Source organism: Protopterus annectens, chromosome 4.part1 (genome assembly GCF_019279795.1).
Source record: "Protopterus annectens isolate FY-2018-M chromosome 4.part1, PAN1.0, whole genome shotgun sequence".
NCBI classification, from domain to species: Eukaryota; Metazoa; Chordata; order Ceratodontiformes; family Protopteridae; genus Protopterus; species Protopterus annectens.
In genome coordinates, this window is record NC_056734.1 from 825774824 (window position 1) to 825785995 (window position 11172).

At 37.8% G+C, this 11172-nt stretch overlaps 1 protein-coding gene across 1 annotated transcript in view; it reads left to right on the plus strand.

The window, feature by feature from the left end:
• The window catches only part of LOC122801319 (autoimmune regulator-like), a 452484-nt gene extending 444591 nt beyond the window's left edge, over window positions 1–7893 (plus strand). The window contains exon 6 of the mRNA XM_044070862.1: window positions 7768–7893. Within this exon, the coding sequence (XP_043926797.1) occupies window positions 7768–7893 (126 nt within the window). The remainder of the gene's footprint in view (window positions 1–7767) is intronic.
• Window positions 7894–11172: the final 3279 nt, after the last annotated feature.

Consider the following 11172-nt stretch of genomic DNA (forward strand, 5'->3'; position numbering starts at 1 on the left):
TTTATCCACAGCTACCTGACAGCTGCCTTATTTAGTGACTGCAAGTATCAATACTTTCTGGTTGCCTGCCAGGATATAATAATAATATAAAAACAAAATAAAACTTTCTCTTATGAGTCAATGATTTTTCTTTAATCCACAGCCAGACTAAGCAGTAGCGAAGGGCTGAAATAGACTAATTTGCCTATGGATAGCTTACACACATTCCATTGGATTGTTCAGGAATTCCTTTCTTTGTATGACAACTTCAACCTCCTTCAGCTGCACAGTTGAGGTCTTTTTTCCTATAGGGTCATGTTGAGTTCCAACTAGATCTTTTAAAAGGCGTGGGAAACTACTGAAAAGACTTCCGCTGAAGTTTTAGTGACAGCTGTTTCTCCATCAAATAAAGCAGTACCTTATTCATCCATAGTTAGCTACTGTGGGAATCTTTGGAACACTAAATGCTGACTGCTGGGCCTCACTTCCACTGTAGAGATTTCATGTCTTGGCATTGTTCCCTTTGGATTACATGACTGAGACCCAGCTTTGCCTGTTAAAGCAGCCCCTGTCCATTACCTATTGGAGCCCATTCCTCTTTGGAGGACTTGGACTTCTTGTCTGACAGGCTTGCCTGTCCACTTTTTGGGCCTTTTGGCTTAGAAGTATCAGAAATCATCTTTAGGTATTCTTCTTTCCTGATGGATATGCCTTGTATAGCTGTCCTAGTTCTTAAGACTTCGTGGGACACACTTTCTCCATTCCTGCTACTAAGGGCTGTCCTGTCTCCTTTTGAGTGGGTAGACTCTGTCCCTAGAAAGAAACTTTTTTTCTCCTTGTCACTGCGGATGTGAGAGGAAACAAGAATTGTGAGGGATGATAGGGCTCCAAATTTCTGATTATGGTAAAAACCTCTAGGAGAGTCTGTCTGAATAGTTTCTGGTTTCATGTTGGACAGATTTGTAGCTATTCTTCTAGTACCATATGCATTTGTATCTTTGATTACCTGCAATCCTTAGGGAGTACATTGGGTGCTCATTGCTACTGGGAGTTCTTCCCTTTGGTCTTGACTGGGGTCTAGTCACCACCTCTTTATATATAGCTGTCTACAATGCTTTCTTAATCTGCTGATGTAGTCTTGTTCTCCATACCCTTTAGGGCCAGAACATTTCCTTTTTACATTACCTTCTACATTCTTGGAGTTGGGCCTTTTGGCTAAGTATTCCAGAGTACTAAGCCTTCTTACTGGCGTTGGTGTAGCTCTTCAGCTCCTGCCTCCCTGGGGGTTTTAGTGTTAAGATTTATCCCAGCTATAGAACTCACCAAGGCTGACCCACAGTGCTAGATATAACAGACAAGTTCTTATATTATTACTTGATCTTTGAAGATCACCCTGTTTGATGGGACAGAGATGTCTTTCCTCCCCCACCCCCCTATGGATAAGACATTCTGTTGGATTTTCTTCTAAGGTGGGAAACTATATACCTATGTGTCTGTTGTTAGAAGTGGGGTGTCAAATTTTACTTCTTGTTGTTGTATCTTTCGGCTTTTCCCGGTTAGGGGTCACCACAGCGGAACTCCAGTCCACTAATGATTGGCAGCAGATTTTTATGTACCAAGTTGCCAGCCCTGATGCACAACCTTCAACGAAGGTACGCCCATTCACACATGTCTCCACACAGAAGACACTTTAGCTGAGAATCTAACAGGACAACGTCTTATTGTGAGGTGACAATGCTACCGCAGCACCACCACAGCGTCAAATTTTACTTGTTATTAATTTGTTTTAGATCGTAGGGCTTTTATAAAACATTCCCAATTATGCTGTATGCAAGCAAACTACTTTAAACTGACTTGGGATTGCCAGTTATCACAGATGTAATGTTTATTTTGCCTGTGTTCAGAATGTGTGGTGGGCCCCTGTGTGTGCTATTGTCAAGTAACTCTACACTCCACTCCCCCTGAGCCAAAGCTGTTCTTGAAAAAATGTTATTATCTTATGAATTTTTCTGCATTCTTTGTTCTTCTTACTAGACATGCATATCATACTGGATTTTATGTTTGACTGGCTGTTCTTTACTGCTGTGTGCAAATCCCTCTCCTGCAGCAGTGTGGTATGTCTGCACATTCATTTTGTTGAGATTTATTCCCATTCGTACAGTGATAGGGTGGGATTGTAGCATTACAGCCTAGTGGTAGAAGCTGCTTAAGTAAAACGGATTTCCGGTAGATTTGTAGGCATTGTTGGTGGATAGGAGCATTTCCACACTTCATATACCATTCATTTGTAATGGTACCTGATAAGAGGATATAGTTAGGAAGGGAAGGGAAACAGTACTTAATGCAGATTCAAAATCCTTGAAGCAGGTTTTGGTGAACAGATTGGATGCAATGAAGTGAATGGAAGAACAAAAATATAGGCTGTAATCCTGTTCAATATCCAGAAGGCAACTGATATCACATGAAGTGGGGTTGGAAAGTGGTGTTGGAGAATTAAGCCTGTGACCTTGACTTAAACAATGGGAATGGGACGTTGAATGAGAATATGAGCTCAAAGGTAATGGTGAAGGTTTTCCTACTGGAAGCATTGCTATTAGGCAGAGTGACAAGACAGGGATGTTCTTGTTGCCATTGTAATTTACTGTGGTGATGGATGTGCTGTTTTTTATTGGAGAAGCAATTAAAAAGGAATGGAAGGATGTGGGAGGGGAGTTAACTCCCACATTTCAGACAATTGCATATTAACTGTGCTTAAGGTGGAGAAAGAGGGCTGATTGAAAAGGAATTCAAGTATAAGGGAGTTCCACATTTACAAATAACTGCACATTGATTGCAGCTAAGATTGTGAAAAGCATGAGAGTTTTTAGGTAGGTGCTTCGGCGAGAATCTAACTGGTGATTATGGAGGTAGGAATTTTAGAAGAGTCAATGGATTTTGGCATATCATGAGACAAAGGCCCTGTAAAAGCCCTGAGTAAATTCTGGAAGGGAATACATGGCACTGAATTATTAAACTAGAGGATGACTCTAGAGGAAATGGTTAACATGATGAGTGGATGGAAAAAATATTATTATTGTTGGAATATAAATTATGTATACTCTGATGTCTTTGTTAATAAATGTGAAAGAGACTATGATTCAGACATACAAAAAGTTGTGAAAATGACTGAAAATCTGAAGAAAGCAGTGGTGACATTTATGTGAGACAAAAAACACTCTGAATAAATAAATGTTTTTGGGGCTTTGTGCTGGTAATTTGCCCAGAGTAAGTGCAGATAGGCTAAGAGCAAATGGGGAACAGATGGCAGGGGTTACCTTTCTTCAATAAGTATGTGCACTAGTTGGTCTTGGACAGAGACTGAGAGAGAATCAGGAGAGCTACGACAAGCTTGAAAGGGACAGAAGCTTGAGTTGACAAAGAAGCAAGTAGGACTGAGGAGATGATTCTGAAAAAAAGACATGACCAGAGCATGAGAAATAAGGGAAAGAAATGGAGCAGAGTTGGCAGCAAGTGAATCTGGAGAAACAGTAAGACCATGCCAGGGTGTCAGGGACTAGACAGTACAAACTAGGAGGGAGACCATAGGAGTCATCATAAGGAATCACAGGAAATACAAGGCAACTGAGTCTTGACACCATATACACCTTGCAGTAAGGAGACAGGGGTGAAGAATACCCATCCAATCATCCAGTTCCTGTTTGAAAGAAGATAAGGTGTGACACTGCTGGAGTCTTTTCCTAAGGTGGGGAAGGCACTGCACAATAAACCTAGCTCACCACCATGTTTTATTTATTTGCTGGCGAAACTTTGTATTCATGGTCCTGGTGTTTGTTGGACTATTTGATTTGTTGAAAAACAAAATATCTAGGACCACTGAGTCTCTAATGGTATGGAGCATGGAGGGTAAGTAACAGATCGCCGAACCAATGTAAATAAAAAAAAAATGCCACTGCAAGGTGCTTGCATGACACTAGATTTATTAAAATATAATAAAAACAGCTAAAATTCAACAGTAAACACTTTCATCCTTCTTAGACTAAGCTAATTGAGTGGCGTTTGTTTGGTTAAGAAATTGATTGCCCTCCTCAAAAGCCTGTAAGAGTCTGACTAAAGGGAAAGTGCTTCCTGTCTTTTGTGGTAACTTACAGGTTTTAAGCTGGTTATCTTCTTAGATAGGAACCTCCTCTGAAGCCTTCCTGGAATCTTTCTAGTTGTTTGATCTGTCTAGTGAGATATATCCAAAAGTTAGCATTGTGTTCAGTAATTGAGTTAATCTATGCTGAATATAAGGGGACAATGACCTCTGTAGATTTGGATGATACTCCTTTGGCAAGTAGCTGAGCTGGGTAGAAGGACTTTCTGACTACTGTTAATACGTGATAATCAAAAGAGAGAAAATTTTCAACTCAAGTTTCAGTCTTTTTAACTGTATCCTCATTTTGAAGTTGGGTGTTGTTTATGCTGTATATGCTGGGGAAGGGTTGTTTACCAAATGTGACTTTGCACACTTTTTAGCATTTAATTTGAGCCCATTTTTAGTACACAGATATTTACAAATGTAAGTTTTTGCAGAAAGGTTTTGGCATCATAAGGGAGCTTGACAATAACTCCTATTTTGCAGTTGTCTGCAAACTTGCTTATCCAGAGGTCTGGACTGACATGAACAGAAGCTGATAGCCTAACGTATAAAGCTCTTGGACCTTGGACCAGCTGACATTGTGCTGTAAACTGAGGATGAGCTTTTGGCAATATCTACCAATAAGCAATGTGGTAGCAGTGAGGAGGGTAAGGATAAGCAGAGGAAGGTGGAACTGAAATCATGTGGAAAAAGGTGAAGGAGGAATGTTTAGACTTTTGGATAAAGGAAGAATCAAGAAGTTAAAGCAGAAGATTGGAGAACCATGGAACAAGGCTATGTGTCAGTATCTATTTCCTTTCTGAGCTTTTTGGTTATTTGACATATTTAGTTATATAAAAAGATGGAGGGGAACTCAACAAAGACTGAAGGGAACTCAGAGTTTTGTGGTTGCAGTAATTATAGTAAATTCTTCACTCAACTGTACTATGCCATTACCTTTTTGGCTCTTTTGTTGTCATTAACTAAGAATGTGATGTGACCAAAAAGTAAGTAAGGAAATCAATGACACATGCTTATGGTGAGTTCATCACCTAAATATATTTTGATAGTCCCATTTGGGAGTGAGGAATGTAAAAGATACAGACAGTTTTGAATGATACAAAGTTTTCAGGAAAGTGATTGGTAGGACTAAAAGTTCTGTATAGGTGTTATCAGACACAAATGGTTGCAGATGTAAGAATAAGAAAGCACAAATGTTCCATATGAGTTGGAACTATCCAGATTTTAAGAAAATTTGGAAGAAAGATGGGGAAGTGGAATAGCAAAGAAGGAATAATCAGATGATTTATATAAGATATGTATGTCTGGAGTGAATGCTAAACAGGGCAGAGAGGGGAGGGGGCTACTTGTAAGGAAGGGTGAGAGTTATATAAGCAAGGAATATGTAATACATATGGGACTGGATGATGAAGATCTGGAAGTAAGAAAAGCAGCAGCTAGACTAAATTATAAGAAGGGGGTATAAGGACTGTACTGGGAGATTAGAAAGGGAAAGAGTTGGAGACATTTATGAATGAGTGGAGTGAGATCATAGACTAGTGGTGAAAACATCAGTATGCATAGCAGTATGACATCAAATACCAGACATATCTGATACCACAGTGCAGTGTTATTTCTTATAGACAACTAATTATATACCACTGTAATGTACCACATTGTTAGGACATGTTTGATAAAAATTTCAATATCCTTTTGAAACAGTATGTGAGATGACTTAAAAATGAAAACAAAATAATACCAAGTGTATGCTCTATATTAACAAGTAATCAGCACAATTTGTAGTCAAGAATAGTTAGATTAACTCTAGCAAATCAGAGACGCAGCACTTAGCATTAACTGCTATGATTTAGGCATAGCATCAGGGTTTGGCCCTCAGATTTACCCTTACTCTTCCCAGATTTGCTGATATTCCTCATAAAGTCAAATGTGTTTATGGATTTATACCTTATTAAGTAAATAAACCATGCCTGCACAAAGACTACTTTGTACTAGGTTCTAGTACATAGACTTCCTATTGTGACGTATAAGGACGTGCTCCTCTTTCCCATGCTCTGCTATGATGTTTAAAGGACATCACTATGATTTTTAATATTTAGAGGCTGAGAGGTATGATGCTTTGAAAGTACAATTCCAGACAAAGACTATGAACTGCAGGAGTTATAACTAATAATGACTAATTAGTTCCAAGCAACCCAAGCAATTTTGTGCTTGTGTCTAGAACGATTTAATTTGTCTGGGACCTTGTTATTTTTTAAAGTTACATATTTAGATACGTTTCTGTGAGCAGACTGTTACTCAATGTCATTCTCATTAACATGACTGCAATCTCTATACTAAATGATACTACCAGTGCTAATTTCATTTAGCTACATTATTCTTGTATGTTGGTTAGGCCCATAGGGCTTCCAGCTGTTTCCTTCATAAGCTACAGTAGCTTTTAGCTTGTTTGCTCCACAATTAAGGACAAAGCCAAAAAAGAATGGGAGACAAAGGCCTAAAATCAGGGAGAATTTTAGATGTCACTGATTCACTTAATTAGTAGAACAACAGGTTTTGCATCAGCTTGAAGTTTCTGAACGATAAAACATGTAAAACCCTTACATCTGGTGTTATTCACTAATTATAATCCTCAGTGACTTGTAACAAAAATCGTACACTTTATGACAAACAGATAAAATATTATGTAAAATCAGGGACAGCTGAGAGCTATCCTCCCTACCTCCTTATGTAATTCTCTACTCCCTTCGTAACTGATTTCCTTTTTCCTTCAAATTTATTTCCCTGGTGTCTGAGGTTCTCATTTGAGTTACAGTTATAAGGCACTGATGGACACTGGAATGGTAGGTGTCATCAAGGGAAGGTGCATGTCTGGCACGATGCCAGAGCTACTGATTTATCACTGCTAGCATTCTGTATAATAAGTGGAGCATGTTTCTTTTAGATGTATTTCACTTGATTCACTTGACACAAATGTTGCAGTGCAGATTGACACTAATGAGGATTGCAGTTTGATTTTCCTATCACAAGCCTAAAAATAATAATGGCAGCATAGTAATACTGTTGTTCCATATGATCGTTACTTAATAACAAGGAATTTAAAAACCTAAAACAGTTCTTATAAAGAGCTGAAGGAGAGTATGTGCAGTTCGGCAAGGCATGTGAACCCACAAAGGAGGGATGGGGTAAACCTGTAGACTGCATCATCATCATCATCAATGCAAAGGAAGGGCCAGGAGCCAAGAGCTGAATCTTGTGTCATATACAAAGTACCATATCTAATAAAAGCATATTCTCTGTGTTTAAATATTTTTGTAAGCAGCTTAGAATCCAGGCATTTGAGGGGCATACTTCGAAGGCAACTCAATTCCACATTCCCACACTAGATCCTCAGTTACATTTTTACCATGGAACCATAATAATTCTATACAGAAATCCTTATTCAAGAAGAATAAGAATCTGAAATGATGGTCAAGTTTAATTTGGGAATTAAAAGTATTTTAGAAGCAATGTCTAACTCTGAAACCAAAAATATCTGATAACTGTGATTTCACATGCTTGAACATATATCTTCCCACTCATTCCTAGAGGTACTAGAAACACAAGTCCTTACTCTTTTTGGTTGTTATTAAGGCTCATCATCTTTACTTTAGGTACCCAAGAATGACGATGAGTGCGCTGTCTGCAGAGATGGAGGAGAACTGATCTGCTGTGATGGCTGCCCAAAGGCCTTCCATTTAACTTGTCTAATTCCACCACTAAATGCAATTCCAAGGTAAAAGCAATGCATGCTTTTATATGTCTGTGTCTGGCAATACATTTGCACTTCTGCTTATGGAACTAAACTATAAGTTTCCTAATTTGTTTTATTATTATTAAATAAATATGGATCTTCAACAGTTCAAATTGTGAGTATTTAACATTTGTACTGTACATTCTAGATACTAGTGTCAATATAAACCATTTGCTCTCAATTATGCTGTCTGTCCCTTGAAAGAGTAATTACCTCATTCAGCATTCTCTTCTCTGTAATACCTATTACCTGTTCAGGGCTCAGTGGTTTACCTAGGAAATACTGGTTTAGTTTAATACCCTGATACCATCAAAGAAAGGTGAGTGACTGCCGGTGTGTTATTGCTCAGAAGGAAGAGGTCAGTGTCTGTCAGGGGGATTTTTTTATCATCTGTATTGAATTAGCAGTTATGACATAGGCAATCATACACTTACGTAAATGAAAACAAACCATATTGACATATTCTCAGTTACAAACATTATACATTACATATAATCATCTGTACAGTCATCGCCAATCCATCATTACATAACTCATTCAGTTCCTGATTTCCTTTAAACCTTTCTCCTCCTCTAAAATATTATTCTGCATGTATTGGTCGCATAATTTCCTTTTTTTCTATGTAATTTGTTTCTACCTTTTTCTAAAGATCCTGCTTCCAGTTCTTTTGTCTCTGTTACTATATTCACTACATCAGAAATGGTTGGTTTAGACTTTGATTTCCATCCTTCCATCCACATCCATCCACAACCCCCTTTTCCCATTTTTGCACATGGGGTCGGGGTGTCACTTCAACAGTGGCAATCATTTAAAGCCAAGGTTCACATTACCAAGTGGCTAGCCCTTCCGTGGCTGTTCTTCCATATCATACACTCACACACACTGATTACCGTTTTCTAGTAATTGCTTTTTTTGGCAGCCACCTGAGTTAAACTCAGCAAGACCTTACTATATATCTAGATACTTTAGATTCCATATCCAAGCTAAAAAAATTTCCTTGGTTACACCAATTTGCTCACCCAGTATTTCTGACAGAGTAATCTGTAGAGAATCTTATACTCCTAAAAAATATGTTGCTAATTACCTCTTTCTTCTCATCATACCTCCAATATTTGCAATCTACCTGAGGAAAAATTTGTTGAAGTCTGCATGGGGTATAAAATACTTATGAATACACTTACAAGCAAAAATTCTAAATCTTCTAGTTGCTGCTGCATGTTTGCGAGCCATACATATATCCTCCCGTTGCTTCTTTGTAGATTACTTATCTAATCTCTTCTCAAAGTCTTTTCTTAACTCCTCTGATTGATTCATATAGTTATCATGCAATATTTTATATATCCTACTAATTACCCTTTTTGTTTTTGATGGCAGCTTCTGTTCTAAATTTAACTAAAAAACTCTACCACTTCTGGTCTTTCACTTAATACACCCATATCCCTTTCTCTTTGCCTATACTCTGATATCAATCCTTGATAGGGTAGGCAGTCTTTATTCTGCAATCCAAATGTATTCTTGGCCTTTTCCCATTCTGTTACCTTTCCCTCTCTAACTATTTGTTCCTAATACTTTGGTTCATTTGCCAGTTTTCTCCAGTGAATTCCAGCCCCTTCTTTAATGTTGTCTGTCCCCTAATTGTAGTTATCCCTATCAGCAGAATCTCCTTTTTCCATTCCTTTCTTGGCTTAGTTCTTAGCATACTTTTTGTTACTATATGAATATAATATTCTGTATGGCTATTGTTATTCTCATTAAGGATCTACATCCAAAATCCCACTCTCACCTTATTTCATGAGCTTCTCCATGTTTCTTCATCATCCCTTTCTACTTTGAATTATAGCTTTCTATTTGTGCTATACTTAGGAGCTTAACTGCGCAGCTAAAAATATATCCATTCAAATCGGGTAATCCCACATCACCTTGTTCTATTGAAAGGATCAACATATCCCACCTGACTCTTGTCTTCTTCCCTGCCAGATTAAATCCTTCAATTCTTTATTAATTGCTATCCACAACTTCTACTCTGGTTGATAAAAAAATATGCCTGACCTGTGTATAAAAGTAAAGGGACTAAAAATATTTTCACTGCTTGTATCTTGCTATCCATATCCATAAACAAGAGCTTCCAGTTCCTTGGTTTTTATATTATCTTTTGTTTAGTTTCTTCCCACATATCCTTAGCTGCCATAACAGAATCCATTTTAATCCATACTCCTAAGTACTTCATTTTATCATGTTTCCATAAATATGTGTATTGCTGAACCAATTTGTGTGTGGGTATATAGTTTACAGCCATAGCCTTTGTTTTATCTCATTAATTTTACATCAAGAAAAAACTTGAAACTGTCTCAGAATGTACCACAACACTAAGATGTCCTTTTCTTTTTTATCAGGTACAAAATAATATCATCTGCAAATAATGCCAACTTTTCTTGACAACCATGCCAATTATATCCTTGAATTTCTGAGTCCATTGTTCTCTTTACTTGGTTCTGAATATAATGCAAATAACAAAAGTAGAAGGCAGACGCCTCTGCCTGGTTACTCTGTTCAGACAGGACTTATTAAAGAGGAAACATCCCTACTTTAATTTTCACCACCAGTCCCTCTTATCCTCCTAATTAACCATATTATTGTATCAGGGAATGCAAATGCTTCCATTGCCCTACTCATAAAATAATGTCTTAGTGTATCGAATGCTGTCTCTGCATAAGACCCACCAACAACATTGGTATTTTCTTACATTCTGCTTCCCTCTGAACCATCATTGTTCTATTAATGCTGTCAAATGTATGCCTTTCTTCCATAAAACCACATTGATTCATATTTATCAATTTTGGCAACACCTTTACTATTCTTTTGGCCCTTATAGACATAAACATATTACAATCATGGTTTAGAATCAAAATGGGCCTATATGAAGCTGGATCTGATGGGTCTTTACCATCTTTAGGTATTACAAAACCACAGCTTTCTTCAAGGATGCTGGTGCTTTCACTCCTTTTAAAATACTATTAAAAACTTCCAGATCTTTATCTCTTTCTTCCCCCCAGCTTCTAAACTGCCACAGGAATGCTACCTATTCCTAGAGATTTTCCTGTAGATTGGTTATATATCACAACTTTTATCTCATCTCAGTCTGTCTTAACTATTAATAATTACCTCTACCATTGGCACATTTAATTCATAGGTTCATAGGTGTGTACTAGGCTAATGGCCCTGGAGCCTTTACAAACCTAGCCCATAGGATTACCCTGGCATCATG